The sequence below is a fragment of the Trematosphaeria pertusa genome, assembly GCF_010094035.1.
Source record: "Trematosphaeria pertusa strain CBS 122368 unplaced genomic scaffold BU26scaffold_29, whole genome shotgun sequence".
Lineage (NCBI taxonomy): Eukaryota > Fungi > Ascomycota > Dothideomycetes > Pleosporales > Trematosphaeriaceae > Trematosphaeria > Trematosphaeria pertusa.
This window is the reverse complement of record NW_022987240.1, coordinates 11,964-27,169: the sequence shown is the minus strand read 5'-3', so window position 1 is coordinate 27,169 and position 15,206 is coordinate 11,964. Positions and strand designations below refer to the sequence as shown.

Here is a 15,206-nt window from a genome sequence, read left to right as displayed (position 1 = left end):
TGCTCTTCCTTGCGCGTGGCGTGGCGTTCTCCACAACAAACGCGTCCTCTACCACGTCTTCGGACTCCATACCATCGCTTTTGCGGATCCGAATATGTGGTTGCGACAGCATATGTTCCTGTTGATGATTCTCCCTTTTCGGTATCCGAAGGCGGGAGGCATGCAAGCTTAGCAAAGCTTAGCACTGCCACAAATGTAAACCATGCTAGACTCGCTGTACGATTGCTAGGATTGTGGGGTTGCGAGAGTTCGAGAACCGAATGCCGGTAATCGTGAGAAGTGAATGGGAAGGGTCGTATAATATGGGAGGCTTCGTACCTGACCATCCAACATCCTCCAACATCCACTCTCAGCTTCGTCTTCCCTTTTCGCCCATACCATTGACATCATCCCCAAGGGTTTCATCTCGGATTCTTCGTTCTTTCCATTTCAACGCATATCTATCAAAATGCCTCCACCATACTTTGTCGGCGAGGGAGAAGGCAAGAAGGGCGCCCATCACGAATCGATCTCCGCACTGTGGAACTTGAAATGGAAGAAGAGGGTAAACACTCCCAGCAATGACACTGCCAGCACGAAATCCACGAGCTCCTTGGGCTCTAAATCTACCATCACAACCACGATCTTCGCAGCTCCCAAACCCTCCCGCTCTACCTCCTTGAAGAAGTCCATCAAACGCACCCTCTCGCACAGAGATATAGTATCTGCTAACCCATATATTCTCTCCGGTAGGCCACCCTCGGAATCTACCCCTTCATGGAAGGCAAACTCGAAGACTTTGAGGCAGTCTTTGCTCATTTTGCTGAGGTTTGCTTTTCTTCATTGGCGCTCTTCTCACGCATCACTTGCTAACGTGGTATCAACGCAGCATAACATCTACCCTCCCTATGACTTCGAGGTGTACTCGGCGCCCTTCTTCCCCGTCGCTGAACGCCTCGTCGCACGCGCAGAAATCGCCGAGGAATCTGGCGACAGGGAGCTCGCCAGCGAACTATACCTGCGCGCCGCGTGCGTGTACCGGACAGCGCGTCAACCATGCCCCATTTCCCCTCGCCAAAAACTCGCTTTCAACCTCCAGAAGACCGCATTCTTCAAGGGCGCCGCACTCCTCGAAGCCCCCCTCGTCGAACACCTAATCCCACACACGCACGCCCTCCCCGGGACCGCAGAGCAATACCGCACCATCCCCGTCACCGTTCGCCTCCCTCCCGGTGCTCAGCCCGGTCAATTATTCCCTACCGTGCTCCAAATCTACGGCCTGGACGGCTACAGGACCGAGCACACGATGCCGTCATCCCACCACATTGCCCGCGGCTGGGCTTCTATCGCTGTCGAAATCCCTGGAACGGGTGACTGTCCTGCCGACGCTAACGATGCTACTTCTCCCGACCGTCTGTGGTCTTCCGTCCTCGACTGGATCGACCAGCAGCCGTGGATCGCCAAGGGCAAAGTTATCGCTTGGGGCGTATCCTGCGGCGGCTACTACACCATGCGCATCGCGCATACGCATGCGGATCGCTTGCTCGGCGTTGTTGCGCAGGGTGGAGGCTGCCACTCCATGTTCGACCCTGAGTGGCTGGAGATCGCGTCGCATATGGAGTACCCGTTCGATTTGACTCAAGTCCTCGCGCTCAAGTTCGGTTACGAGGACGTCGAGAAGATGAAGGTGGATTCACGTCCGCGGTTCTCGCTGCTTGAGAACGGGATTCTGGAGATGCCAAGCTGTAGGATGTTACTCGTCAATGGAATGCTTGACGAGCTCTTCCCGATTGAGGACTGCCTTTTGCCGTTAAGGTATGGAAGCGTTAAGGAAGTCCGCTTCTTCGAGGATAGCAAGCACATGGGCGAGCCACATGCAAGAAAGTATATCCTAGAGTGGGTCGAGAGCTTGTTCAAGACTGTCGATGGAGGTGTCAAGGGCGGCAAGCTGTGGGCAGTGGGCGTGAAAGCGCCAGCTGGACATGCTGTACCAAAGGCCATTACGAACGGTGCTGAGAAGCCGATAACGAACGAAGTGACCAAGCCGGTTGCGAACGGCACGAATGGGGTCAATGGAGTCAAGAAGCCGGTAGTTAGTGTGAAGGAGCTTGATGGTCGGCACGTCCTGAACGGGTGCTGATGATGGGCGCGGGCTTCGTTTATGCTAGTTGTTCTGTGTATTTCTATCCCGGATATAGTCAGTATTGCGTTTTATCTAGTTCAATCCAGCTTGTTATCAGTAAGAGTGATGGGTTGAAGACCCACCGACACTCTCCTATACGGACATGTCTGCAATCAGTAGGTGCAAATGCTAAAGCAATCCGAACTTGCGATAGAATTACAGGGATGCCGCGACGAAAGGGTTGAGAGACGATGATGACGGAAAAGAAACACATCGGGAGCGACACAGAGTAGGCGGAGAAGACACTGACCTATGTACAAATCTAAGAAGGTGATCTACTGTACAGGAAAACTCGGCCTATAATACAATCGTATCGTCGTCAGAACCATGAAGCACATACTATGAGAATTCTCGGGGTTTGATCAGCGTCTACCATTACATCCCAACCGAAGCGATACGCTGCATGTGTTGTTGCTGTCAAGATGGGTCGACTATGCACTAGATATGTTGAGACCGTTCTTGTCCTCCTTCATGGTGACCCTAGCCACGTCGCCGGTCTTGATCTCCCCCCGGATGATCTTGTCTGCGAGGCCATTGCCGATTTCCTTCGCAATCAGCCGGTTCAGTGGTCGAGCGCCGAATTTAGGGTCGTAGCCGCGGTCACACAGCCATTGCTTGGCCTCATCAGGAACCTCCAGCGTAATCCGGCGATCATCCAGACGCTCCTGCAGCTCTTTCAACCTAATGTCCACGATATCCCTCAGTGCCTCGCGGGAAAGCCGCCGGAAGATGATGAATTCGTCGATACGATTGAGGAATTCAGGAGGATAGGAGGCCTCGACGACATCCATGACGGCACTCCGGACAGCCGGGGATATCTCGCTCGTGTCTCTGTTGGCTTGGTGCAGGACGTCGTCTCCTACGATAATATCTGCCCCCAGGTTTGATGTCAAGACAATAATGGTGTTTCGGAAGTCGACCTTGTGCCCTTGAGCATCCGTCAAGAAGCCTTCATCAAGCACTTGAAGCAGAAGAGACGAAATGTCCTTGTGGGCCTTCTCCCATTCATCCAAGAGCAGCACGGCATACGGTTTCCGCCGTACTGCTTCCGTAAGCTGTCCAGCATCTTCGTATCCTACGTATCCAGCCGGTGAGCCTATTAGTCTCGAAACAGTGTGTTTCTCGGAGAACTCGCTCATATCAAAACGGATGACGGCCTGCTGGGTCGAGAACAAAAACTCGGCCAGCCTTTTGCAGACTTCGGTCTTACCCACTCCAGTGGGGCCGAGCATCATAAACGAGGCGATGGGACGGTCGTCGCCAGAAAGGCCTGCTCTTTGCATCCTGATGGCGTTGGCGACAGCTGTGAGAGCTTCGTCTTGTCCGCGAACGTGTTCCCGCAAAGCATCCTCCATGTGGATCAGCTTCTCGCTTTCTCCGCGCATGAGCTTCGAGACAGGAATGCCGGTGGTTCTTGAAACCACGGAGGCGATATCGTCGGCGGTGACGGAGTCGTGTAGCAGGGAGTCCGGACTCCTTCCAGCCATGGCGTCCCCGTCTTCGGGCAGCTTTTGCTCTAGCTGCGGTATTGTGGAGTAGCGCAGCTCTCCAGCTTTGGCGAAATTGCCCTCCCGTTGTGCTTGTTCCAGTTCGAGCCGCGCTTTCTCCAGGTTCTCCTTGACGTTCTTGAGCCCCTGGAGCTCTTCACGCTCCTTTTCCCATTTGTCCATGAGGACTTTGACTTCATCTTGTTTCTTCTTGAGTGTCTCCTCTAGGCGCTCTCGTCGTTCCTTGCTTGCTATGTCTGTCTCTTTCCGCAGAGACTCAAGCTCGATCTGGATAGTCATGATGTGCCGATCGAGCTCTTGGATGGCGTCAGGTTTGCTCTCCTGCTGCAGTCGCAAGGCGCTTGCAGCTTCGTCGACCAAGTCGATGGCTTTGTCGGGCAAATAGCGGTCCGTGATGTATCGGTTGCTGTACGCCGCGGCGGCAACGAGCGCGCCGTCAGTGATGCGGACGCCGTGATGCACCTCGTATCTCTCTTTAATGCCACGGAGGATGGATATAGTATCCTGCACACTCGGTTCGCCGACGATGATGGGTTGGAATCTCCGCGCGAGAGCGACGTCTTTCTCGATCTGCCGGTACTCGTTTAGCGTAGTTGCGCCACAGCACTGGAGTTCGCCGCGAGACAGGGCCGGCTTGAGGAGGTTGCTCGCATCGATGCTGCCTTCTGCCTTTCCGAGCCCAAGCAGCGTATGCAATTCGTCCACGAAAAGGATGACACCGCCCTTCGCCTCTTCAACCTCCTTCAAGACTTTCTTGAGGCGCTCTTCGAAATCTCCCCTGAATTTTGCGCCCGCGATGAGCTGACCGAGGTCGAGCGAGATGACGCGCTTCTCCTTGATCGACTCTGGCACGTCTCCTTTGACTATGCGCTGTGCCACTGAATGCTCGTTAGCAATGTGGATCCTGGAGCGCCGCAGGGCTCAATACTCACATCCTTCAAGGATGGCTGTCTTCCCCGTTCCAGCAGCCCCGATCAACACCGGATTGTTCTTCGTCCGTCTCGATAGAATCTGAATCGTTCTGTGTATCTCCGCGTCGCGCCCTATTACTGGGTCAAGTTTTCCATCTCGTGCGCGCGCAGTCAGATCGACGCCGTACTGCTCGAGCGCAGGCTTCTCGGGCTCGCCGCCCAGATTCATGCGATGGGTCCCGCCCGGTGGCTGCGGCCGTCCATTTGCGTAGCCGCGGACGGCAGTAATCGGGCGTATGAGGTGACTCGACTGGCTCGAGGGGCATGCGCAGCGGTGGAAGGGCGCGGGTCGGCCTGGCAGCGCTCGAGAGAGTGGCCTGGGTATGCGGCGTGCGGCGATGCGCGCTCTGCTGGTCAGCATCATGGCTCAAAAGCAGTCAATTGGAAGCAAGGCGTCTGGGCCAAGCGGGAGGCATGGCTATATGTGCAGTGAGTGGCGCACGCGAGGGCTTTGGCCCAGTGGAATGACCGCGGTGGTTCGAGCTCTTTCTATGGGGAACGCTCTCGGATCGCGGGCTTACAGGGGCTCGCAGTGCGCAATTGCTCGAACCTGAGCGCTCATCGCGGGCGTGCTGACACTCTTCGAAGGCGTAAGGCGTAATACTGTACGGAGCTGCGGTGGCCTTCTGGATGGTCGCAAGCAGGGGGCGTCGTGCCCGCGGTGGCACGTGACGGCTAGCGGCTTGGCGGCGATGAGTCGGAGTCGCGAAAATTGAGAACACTCAGCGTCCCCAGAGCGCCAAAACCCTCTCTCTCTCCCTTTGCAACACCACCCTCAAAGCGCTCCTCAGCCTGCGTATCCGCCGCAACCATGGGCTTCACCGACTTCGTCTCCGGCGCCGGCCTCACCCTCCTGAACAACTGGGTCAAGACTCGCAGCTACATCGTTGGGTAAGTTGCTGCCCCGCCCTCGCAAATTCCCCCCCTGTGTCCTTTCGCACCACCGCCGCTCGACGTTGTGATGAAACCCATTGGTCCGTGTTTAGGAGGCGGCTTAAGACCCCGCTGTCTGACTACAAAACCTCGCGCTTGTCGCACTTCTGACTATCGTGTTCGCCTCGCCACTGCCTGCAACCCGCGCCTGCGACGCCTGCGCTGACGTGCCACAGCTACTCCCCATCGCAGGCCGATGTCAAGGTCTTCCAGCAGCTGAAGACGCCGCCGGCGCCCGAGAACTACCCCTATGCCTGGCGCTGGTACAACCACATACTCACCTTCGAGCCCGAGTTCTCCACCCTTCCCGGTGACCCAACCAAGGAGTACACCGCCTACGGCCCCGAGTCGGCCGAGCTCACCGTCAACCCGGCCAAGGCTCCCGCCGCTGCGGAGGATGACGACGACGACGTCGACCTGTTCGGCAGCGACGACGAGGAGGAGGATGCCGAGGCCGAGAGGTTAAAGGCAGAGCGCCTGGCCGAGTACAACAAGAAGAAGGCCGGCAAGGTCAAGCCCGCGGCCAAGTCCCTCGTCACCATGGACGTCAAGCCTTGGGGTATGCAATGGTGGCCGATTGAGTCAAAAAATTTGACGTGCTAACATGGTGCGCAGATGACGAGACCGATCTGGAGCAGTTGAAGGCCAACGTCTTGGCCATCCAGCAGGATGGGCTTGTCTGGGGAGCTTCCAAGTTCGTTGCCGTCGGTTTCGGTATCAAGAAGCTGCAGATCAACTTGGTCGTCGAGGACGAGAAGGTGTCCACGGACGAGCTGCAGCAGAAGATCGAGGAGGACGAGGACCATGTGCAGTCGACCGACATTGTAAGCACAGCCAGATGCTCCAGCCCTTGCTCCGTTCCGCTAACAAGTCGCCCAGGTTGCCATGCAAAAGTTGTAGGCCCGTGTCTACTCTCTTTCCTTCCTTCGTCTTGGCACTGCTCGATGACAGCTCTCATGAATATCACGGATTGGGGCATGGTTTATGGGCGACACGTCGTATGCGCTGCTGCTAGATGAAAATGACGACGTGGTGGACATGATAGCGTCTTCCTTGGCTTGCTGCTTTGAATGCTTCTTCGATGGTGATGCAATGTGTGTTCTCGTGAGCGTATCTGGTTTCACAAGCTTGACCTAGGTGGTGCGGTCTAAATGCGGACGCGCTCGTGCTCGGGTTGGACGGGCGACGATCAAGGGACGTTCGCGCAAGTGTACCGGCGTCGTGTAAGCTGCTCTTCGTTGCTCTTCCGCACACATTCCCAGGCACGCCCGTTCGCTCGGCAAGACCGAAGCTTGCGGCTCGCAGGCGAAAGCTTAACAGAGCTTCGCGCTCGGCATTACGTCACAGCCGCGGCAGAATTCTGAAGGCGGCGTCGTCTCTCGGTAAAACTTCTCTCGGCCGACGTCCGTTTGCGCATCCATCTCGCGGCTTGCCGGCTCATTAAAGTGCGCGGCGACTGGCCCCGACTGCCTTGACCGACGGCACCATGAACGAGGCCGACAAGATCATGGAGAGGGCCGAGGAAGACGCCAGCCCCGAGCGCTTCCCATCGCGCGCCGAAAAGAAGACGGAAGAAACACACGAGCCAATTGAGCGAACAACGACCGCCTCGACCAGTTCCTCGTCCTCGTCCTCGTCCTCCTTCTCCGACGCCTCTGCTGCCGAGCGCGATGGCCGCATGTCACGCCTGCCCACCCAACGCGACGAGATCGGGGCCCTGGAGCGCCATCCGACGGCGCTGAGCCGCATCCAGACACAACGCAGTCAGCATAGCGCGACCGTGGGCGCGGGCTTGAAGAGCAGGCAGTCCAGGAAACCGTTGCCTGCGTTTGGCGCCGGGAAGCCGTATCCGCCGCCATTGCCCGAAAGAGAGGAATACGTCGTCGAGTTCGATGGTCCTGACGATCCCCTACACGCCCAGAATTGGAGTCTGAAGAAGAAGATTTTCACGGCAGCCATGCTTGGCTTTACCACCTTGACGTCGGCTTTCGGCAGTTCCATCTTCAGCGCCGCTACAAGGGTAGTGGCAACCACTTATGGCGTAGGCACCACCGTCGGCGTCTTGGGCACGTCTCTGTATGTACTGGGTTTCGCGACTGGCCCCATCTTCTGGGCGCCCTTCTCAGAGCTCAAGGGCCGACGGCTACCGCTTGTCATTGCATCTTTCGGCTTCTCCGTCTTCAATATTGCCGTGGCTACCGGGAAAGATCTGCAGACAATACTGATATGCCGTTTCTGGAGTGGATTCTTCGGCGCCTGTCCGTTGACCGTAAGTGTCACGTTGAAACCTGTCACATATCAGTGGTCGCTAACCACCGCGTAGTGCGTGGCAGCCGTCTTCTCCGACATGTTCAACAACCGTACACGAGGCATGGCAATAACTATATTTAGCATGACAGTATTTACTGGCCCCTTACTAGCCCCTTTCATTGGCGGCTTTATCGTCATCTCCGACTTGGGCTGGCGGTGGACCGAATACATCGTCGCCATAATGGGGTTCGTCGCCTTCGCCCTCAACCTCTTCTTCCTCTCCGAGTCATATCCTCCCGAGATCCTTGTCGCGAAAGCTGCCGAGCTGCGCCGCCGAACTAAGAACTGGGGCATCCATGCGAAGCAGGAGGAGATCGAGATTGACTTCAGGGAACTCATGGAGAAGAACTTCAGCCGCCCGCTCAGGATGCTGGTTAGCGAACCAATCGTGCTGCTTTTATCCGTCTATATGGCCTTCATCTATGGCCTACTCTACCTCTTCCTGACAGCGTTTCCCTTGGTTTTCCAGGGCGTCCATCATATGAACCCTGGAGTCGGCGGGCTTCCATTCTTCGGCATGATCACGGGACAGCTTCTTGCTGGAACAACCATTTTCCTACGCCAGCCGTCTTATCAAAAGAAGCTAGCCGCGAACAACGACATGCCGATCCCTGAATGGCGGTTGCCAGAAGTTATCGTGGGAGGAGCATGCTTTGCGGTTGGCATCTTCTGGTTTGGATGGTGAGGAACCCCAACTGCACGACTTTCGAATTGGGTACTGACTACTTCATAGGACGGGCTACAAGGAGTCAATTCACTGGATCGTTCCAACATTATCTGGCATCCTAATCGGATTTGGTCTTCTCAGTATCTTCTTACAAGCTCTAAACTACCTGGTAGATGCCTATCTTATGGTACGCTCCCTCCGTCCCCTCTCGCTTGCGATGGGCATGCTAATCCCATACAGTTTGCCGCATCAGCAATTGCTGCAAATACATTCCTCCGTAGTCTCTGCGGTGCTGCCTTCCCGCTATTCGCCCAGCAAATGTTCCAGGGCATGGGTATCCAGTGGGCAGCCACCCTCCTCGGATGCATAGCTGCCCTCCTAGTTCCCGTACCCGTGTGGTTTTACTTACAGGGCGCGAAAGTGAGGGAGAAGAGCAAGTTTGCGCCTACGCCAAAGCCGTTAGTCGCGCGGGAGTAGAAGACCTGCGAGGCCGGACCGCATGTAGTGAATTGCCGAGCGCGCAGATGAAGGGCTTGGTTGCGAGAAGCATGATACCACGCCTTTAGCATTTTATCATGTCATTATTATTAATTGAAGGAGCTCATGTGAGTTCGCAGTTGTGGCTACCAGATGGGATGTAGACGGCGCAAAGTTGACCCGACCCGTAACCATTCATCTCCACCGTGGATTGGATATCGTATTCTTCGCCCATGTTGCGAAAGAAAAAGCATGGTTGACACCAGACGGAGCAGGGAGAGGTCTTTGCTTGAATATGTTCTCGTATCGCTTAGCGCTTCACATCTCTGCCGTACCACGCATTTAAAGCATGTAAATGAAGAATCAAGCAGTTTCACTTCACAATAGCCGCAGGCGTCCGCGAACTCGAACGCTCTCTCGATGAACAACACATCTACCGTGAGGAACGCAGTTTCCGTGAAGCGATATAGCCGTCTCTCGGTATCTATATTCACGCCCTCCCTTTGGATTGGTAAACGTCACTTCTGACAGCTCATATCTAGCCTTCCCCCAAAGCAGAATTGTTCGACAGATCCACCACACCCCTGGCAGCATTATTTTTATCGAGCACCCACGCATTCTATCAACCACAATGTGCCTCAAGATATATGAAAGATGTACTAGATGCGGCAATACCACCTTCTACACCGTCAGAAACTGCGGCAAAGGCATAACGATATTGGGCCCGGGCGGAACAAACGTGGAGTGCCCAGACGGCGAAGCGAGTATAAGGTATGAAGATGGCGAGTGCGAAGAGTGCCGACGGCATAAGGAGGGGGGTAGAGAAGTTGAAGGCTGGCTTCAGTGGCGGAGGAAGTAGTTGGAAACAAAGTAAAGATACGAGCCGACAGTTTGGTTGCTGAGATCACTGCGGGCATGGATAGGCTAGTTCGAGGACGGAGCATAGGTTCAGTGGCAGGGGGGAGTTGAAGTGTGGGGACGTGGGAAATATCGAACCTATTCTGGGGCTTCCAAAGCAGTGGTGGTTTCCCCGCCCCTCCCCCCCCCCCCCTCTCATGGCGTTGGTTCAGGCGAGGATGATTCGTTCGCAATGCCGCGCTTTGGTTCTGTCAATGAATTTAGGCCGGATTTTCCAGTTCGAGTAGGATATGGTGAGGAGGGTCTCGTTTTTCAAACCCACTCTTGTAGGCCTTCAAAGATAAACGCGATCAAAGGTTCGGCAACACTTTCACCCAGTCAACAAACTTGCCGAGATGACCCCCAGTGTACATGGTGCATGCGATGAAGGTGCGGCACCCGATGCCCCAGCCAACTTGGGTGTCCCCGGTGCTTCTCGGGTTTCGTCGTCCCCATCACCCTAAAGAAGACTATGCCAATCCGCGTCGCGTAATGTCATCAATGAAGGACGTACTTCTGCTTTAACCTTCCCTCTTCAATGGCCTTTCCATGCATGTAAGTGTGGATGTAAACGTCGCCTACGAACCGATACTCGCCGTTACGACCTTCGGGGCGTAGAATAATGGGAGTGCTACAGCCGAGCGGCACAACCACGATATCGCCGGCTGTCATAAAACCCGTTCCCAGGCCCATGAGCCCATTTTCGGTGAGGCAAAAGCATCGGCCCATCATCCGCTTGAAGGGCTGATGAAGAAACGCTCGCCGGTCGCCTGTACTGATGTCTACATCTAATTTCACGTACCGTCGGAGTTCGTGATCGAGCGGAAGGTGTGGAAGCCGGTCCTCCGTCAAGGAAGCGAAGACGTGATAGCAAGCTGCCAGCCACTTGGAAGGCCCATCGTATAGCGAGGGGACCTGACCTAAACATAAGGTGCGGCAAAATGCGTCCTGTGCTTTCCATGCGAGTCGTCGGCGTTGAGGGTGTTCAGAAGCAGAGCCCTCCAGTGCAAGAAGGCCATGATGTAGTCAGCTGTGGTGCAGAGCGTGCCTACGGCTATTCCGTGGGCGCTAATAATAATATCGAGATGCATGGCGGATATTTCGAGCTGCTTTCGTCGCTCGTCGAGAAATCGATATTCCGCCGTAGTGTCGCCGGAGGCGGAGAATGTGACCAAATGACCAAGCGCAGTTGTTTCCGTGATGTGCGACCAGTCTGGCACCTACGTGGGCAAGTTGGCGGAGCTGGTATATACCGGGAAGTGAACGAACTCACAAATGACGTCCAGGCGGTCCGTGGTGGACAGAAGAAGATCAACGACGTTTACGTATACCTCCTTGATGGACAGGCTATAGTCGACAGGAAATTCGCTGCGAATCGTCTCCGGTAATACTCCAAGAATACCAAACACTTTGTCTCGGGCATCGGCGTTAAGCTTCCTTCTGCGAGCGCGCATAACCTCGAGGAGTGGGTTATCTCCGTGACTCGCGATGTAATCCACGTCGGGAATGCTACTCGGCCCCTGATACACCAGAACTTGCGAGAGGGCATATTGACTCTAAGACATACCTTGCCCTTCAGTTAGACTCATGCCTCTTGGGAAGTACGAATCGAGGTCGTGCTTATGGCGCCAGAATACCTTCGAGGCTGTCGTGTAGTCACGCCACGGAAGCTTCCGGGTGCCGCAGTAGACATCGATGTCTCAGGCGTTGACGACTTCCTGGACGACCCATAGTCTTCTCCAATAGTCCCTCTCGAAAAGCGACACCATCGCCGCAAATTCTTCGCGCCGGCGAGAGTCAGATATGACCTTTGTAATGCGTTGTGGGGATGCTGTCTTTGCCACTAAGTCCTCCAGCAACGCCAATGCGAGACTGCTTTGGTCTCCCTCAGGTCCTAGCCAGATAGCGACTGACGCTGCGGCTTTGTAGATGGACGTCATCAGTCGTACCTGTTGAGCTCTCTCCTCCTTGTTCTGCTGGTCGACGCAGAGGGCGTCCACCCAGACGTAGACATCTCTGTCCTTTCTTCGAAGAGCTCCAAGTGCGCCATGGAGGCTGACGGCAACAGGCACGGGGACCCCTTCGACCTGGATCTTCCGCGTATCGTCAGCATCGCCCCAGGCGTACGAGATGGCTACATAATCCGGTGCTGGGTCAAGTGAGGCATGAAAGATTTCGCACTTGATCGTAAACATCCTCGTGGGCAATATCCGAACTAGTCTGATCTCGCGGTCTCGGAGCGGGCTGTATTGATACGCTTTCGCACCGAGCGTCCCCGCGGATGACGGCTGCCGAGTGAGCTTGAAGGCGCTATAGAAGTCAGCCTACTCGACGGCGGCCGACTGTCTTCGAGAGGTTGAGACATAACAGAGCATGAGTCGTCTGGCTCGATAGAATCTGGGACATGGGGGAACCCTCCGGGAATGCGATAACGTGCCTCGGGACTCTGTGATCCCTTGTCATCTCGGGATTTGGTCCCCATCTGTTGCGCCAGCTTCTCCCGGTCAGACAAAGTCAGCTCATTGATCGGCATAGACAACCGACGTATGACTGGAGGAGGCGATGGCACTGCTTTAGCGTACCCAGAAGGCTATTGGTTTGACGGACGATGGGCCGCTGAGTGCGTGGAATTGACCGGAAGTGGCGGGGATTGTCCATGCTGTCGATGTTGAAAGCCAATGCTAGGTAGTTGGGGAGGTGGTGCCGTCTTCTCCATAGAAAGTCCCGACGGTCGCTCGCGGTCACTGTAGGCATCACGTTCACGGTACGAACGGGCTGATGGGTTAGAGAGACGACGGGTTGATGATCGCGGGACTTTGAGAAGGGGTGGCGGTGAGAGATGTGACTTTGATGGAGGTGTTGGCCTGCACTCAATTCTGGATGGTCTACTTGGTTCCTTTATCGGAGCTGGACTGGTAGCAAGGGGTGGTGATGAACGATGGGGCCGTGACTTATGTCTCTGACTCTCTGAACGAGAAGGTGAAGGACCTCGCTGTCCCTGGTCTTCAAATAGGTCTCCAGTAGACTAAAGGTGTTGGTACAATTAGCAGAGGCTCAAAAATCTTGGGTAGAAATACCATTGTTTGCAGATGTTGGACGTATTCTGGACAAGGATCTTACTTACTACACATAAGTTAGCACACGTCCAATCACTATCCGTACCGGGGCCTTGGTACCATAGGGTCTTGCAGTGGGTGGAGGTGACGCCCGGTACGGTCGTGAATTCCGGTGCGGGGGTGCATATGGCGGTGGAGGCTGCGATTGCTCGTCCGGCTGTCCATGTGGTCCTCTTGCATAAAATGAAGATAGCGGGGGAGACGAACGAGCGAGAGTTGAGGGAAATCTGGAACAACTCGGTGGGTATGAGAGGTCGGTAGCAGGAGGAGGAGGCGATGAGCGATAGGGAGTTGAACCGGATGGTCCATGGGAATCATATTCGCACCTGGTAACGGTGGGAGGAGGTGGTATTTGCCCCGTTGCAGCATAGTATGAATGAGGGCTGAAATGCGGGGCGAAGGGGTTTTGGCTTGTGGAAGTGCTAGCTGCTTGCGCAAATGCCCTGTTGTTGTCCGAGTGGTAGCCACTATGCAACAACGGACGTCTAACATGCACACGCCATGTTCTGAGGTCCGGAGCTGGATAGTCGTCGGGATGGCCGTAAGGCTGATGGACTTCGTCGCCCCAAGCAGACATGGCTCTCGGCGCACCCGGACAGGGTGGGCGTACTCGGTATTCTGCCTTGGGCGCACATAAAAGAAGCAGGCACGCTACTCAGACGTTGGAAGGTGGGAACACGAGTTGTCGCAACCTTCGTGTGTTGTGAGGTGTTGCCTAAACATGCAGGCGGCTTATCGGTAGGCTGCTTATTAGCGTGCAGCTAAGATTTACTTAAGTAAATAACTAACGTATTCTACTAGTAAGTAGGTTACACTAGTAAGTAGGTTAGAGATTTCTTAGCAGCGAATACTATAACTATAGATTATAAATTATTATTACTACTAAAAAGAAAACCTATATATACTATACTCTTATCTAACTTAGAGAGCTTCTCTATATTCTTCTTATAGATACGCGCGTTATATCTAGTTCTACTATAGTTTCTATAGCGCTATATATCTAGCTACGCGCTCTAGTAGCTATTACTAGCGCGAGTCTTCTTTAATTACTAAGATATAAAAGACGTCTTAGTAGCTATCTACGCTACTTTTTTACTATACTCTATTATACTACTCTACTAGATTTACTTTCTTTTACGTAATTTTTACTTAGTAAGCGTTTCTACTTACTTTTTAAGCTTAGTAATCTAGAAGCTTATAAGCGCGTTCTAGTATAGTATTACTTTAGCTTCTTTAATAAGCTATATAAAGCTAGCCTAGATTCTTATTAGTAATATATTAAAGAAGTTATATACTAGCTATAATAGTCTAGTTTAGAGATTTACCTTAGTTATATAACCTTAGGTTATATAACCTTATTACGTATAATAGTCTAGTTTAGAGATTTACCTTAGGTTACGTAATCTTATTACGTAACCTAGCCTAGCGTCTTAGCGCTTAGTACCTCTATATATAGAGTCTCTTAGAGTATTCTTCTACTTCTTACCTTTAGATAGCTAAATTTAATCTAACCTACTCTACTTATTACTCTTATTCTTATAGCTTATAGAAACTATATTACTTATAATTAACTTACCTAGCTAGATATTCTAGAGCGTACGTATAGTAGTAGAAACTATAGAGCTAGCTCTTATATTATCTAAAGGTTAATACCTCTTTAGCTAGAGATAGTAGTATAATATTAGGCTAAACTAAGTAGCCTTATAAGAAGTATTTACTAATAGCTATACTAAGAATTAAAGCTATAAGAGCCTAGTTACTTACTCTAAGAATCTATTAACGTTACTAATTAATTACTTACCTCTTAGCGCTATATAAGACCTACTAGTAAATCTAGTTAGTAGTAGAAAAGATACTACTAGTAGTAAGCTAAAGAGAGCTATAAGAGCTCTACGTATAAAAGAACTTCTATAGAACTTCTACGTATAGAAACCTCTCTCTATTTTAAAAATTAATAATTCTCTACTCTACTAGTAGAGCTAATAATTAGCTACTATACTAGTAGTATATACTCTTACTTCTTAAATAAGAAGCTATACCTAAGTTAAACTACTTAAATACTATAGGTAAACTCTTATAAAGTAATTCTAGTAGTAAGACTCTAGTTATATAGTACCTCTTTACTTTAATAATTCTTAAATTCTAGACTAAGAACCTACTAGCTAG

At 53.0% G+C, this 15,206-nt stretch overlaps 7 protein-coding genes across 7 annotated transcripts; 3 read left to right on the top strand and 4 right to left on the bottom strand.

The window, feature by feature from the left end:
* Window positions 1-448: 448 nt before the first annotated feature.
* On the top strand, window positions 449-2,119 carry BU26DRAFT_544927 (yellowish-green 1-like protein; the record flags this gene model as incomplete). Its single annotated transcript, XM_033831764.1, has 4 exons — window positions 449-544; window positions 733-807; window positions 869-1,936; window positions 1,976-2,119. The coding sequence occupies 4 exons, from the start codon at window positions 449-451 to the stop codon at window positions 2,117-2,119; spliced, it is 1,383 nt and encodes a 460-aa protein (XP_033675459.1).
* A 75-nt stretch (window positions 2,120-2,194) lies between these two features.
* Window positions 2,195-5,246, bottom strand: BU26DRAFT_497739 (heat shock protein 78). Its single transcript, XM_033826304.1, has 2 exons — window positions 4,602-5,246; window positions 2,195-4,547 (listed from the first exon to the last, which is right to left on the bottom strand). The coding sequence occupies exons 1-2, from the start codon at window positions 5,002-5,004 to the stop codon at window positions 2,593-2,595; spliced, it is 2,358 nt and encodes a 785-aa protein (XP_033675458.1). The 5' UTR covers window positions 5,005-5,246; the 3' UTR covers window positions 2,195-2,592.
* A 205-nt stretch (window positions 5,247-5,451) lies between these two features.
* Window positions 5,452-6,473, top strand: BU26DRAFT_512156 (elongation factor 1 beta subunit; the record flags this gene model as incomplete). Its single annotated transcript, XM_033827358.1, has 4 exons — window positions 5,452-5,531; window positions 5,750-6,132; window positions 6,189-6,397; window positions 6,453-6,473. 4 exons carry the CDS (start codon window positions 5,452-5,454, stop codon window positions 6,471-6,473), a joined length of 693 nt encoding a protein of 230 aa, XP_033675457.1.
* Window positions 6,474-7,059: 586 nt separating this feature from the next.
* Window positions 7,060-9,027, top strand: BU26DRAFT_442532 (major facilitator superfamily; the record flags this gene model as incomplete). The annotated part of the gene is made up of 4 exons (XM_033824508.1): window positions 7,060-7,842; window positions 7,897-8,564; window positions 8,617-8,737; window positions 8,791-9,027. 4 exons carry the CDS (start codon window positions 7,060-7,062, stop codon window positions 9,025-9,027), a joined length of 1,809 nt encoding a protein of 602 aa, XP_033675456.1.
* A 469-nt stretch (window positions 9,028-9,496) lies between these two features.
* BU26DRAFT_525919 (uncharacterized protein) lies at window positions 9,497-10,046 on the bottom strand. The gene has a single exon (XM_033830620.1). It carries the CDS (start codon window positions 9,833-9,835, stop codon window positions 9,650-9,652), a length of 186 nt encoding a protein of 61 aa, XP_033675455.1. The 5' UTR covers window positions 9,836-10,046; the 3' UTR covers window positions 9,497-9,649.
* A 798-nt stretch (window positions 10,047-10,844) lies between these two features.
* On the bottom strand, window positions 10,845-11,378 carry BU26DRAFT_572642 (uncharacterized protein; the record flags this gene model as incomplete). Its single annotated transcript, XM_033834255.1, has 2 exons — window positions 10,845-11,137; window positions 11,198-11,378. 2 exons carry the CDS (start codon window positions 11,376-11,378, stop codon window positions 10,845-10,847), a joined length of 474 nt encoding a protein of 157 aa, XP_033675454.1.
* A 246-nt stretch (window positions 11,379-11,624) lies between these two features.
* BU26DRAFT_572641 (uncharacterized protein) lies at window positions 11,625-13,617 on the bottom strand (the record flags this gene model as incomplete). The annotated part of the gene is made up of 3 exons (XM_033834254.1): window positions 11,625-12,234; window positions 13,002-13,047; window positions 13,101-13,617. The coding sequence occupies 3 exons, from the start codon at window positions 13,615-13,617 to the stop codon at window positions 11,625-11,627; spliced, it is 1,173 nt and encodes a 390-aa protein (XP_033675453.1).
* Window positions 13,618-15,206: the final 1,589 nt, after the last annotated feature.

Coding starts and splice junctions, on each gene's coding strand:
- BU26DRAFT_525919 (XM_033830620.1), bottom strand. CDS start 9,835: ATGCCGTCGGCACTCTTCGCACTCGCCATCTTCATACCTTATACTCGC.
- BU26DRAFT_497739 (XM_033826304.1), bottom strand. CDS start 5,004: ATGATGCTGACCAGCAGAGCGCGCATCGCCGCACGCCGCATACCCAGG. Junction 4,548..4,601: donor GACAGCCATCCTTGAAGGAT/GTGAGTATTGAG, acceptor ACGAGCATTCAG/TGGCACAGCGCATAGTCAAA.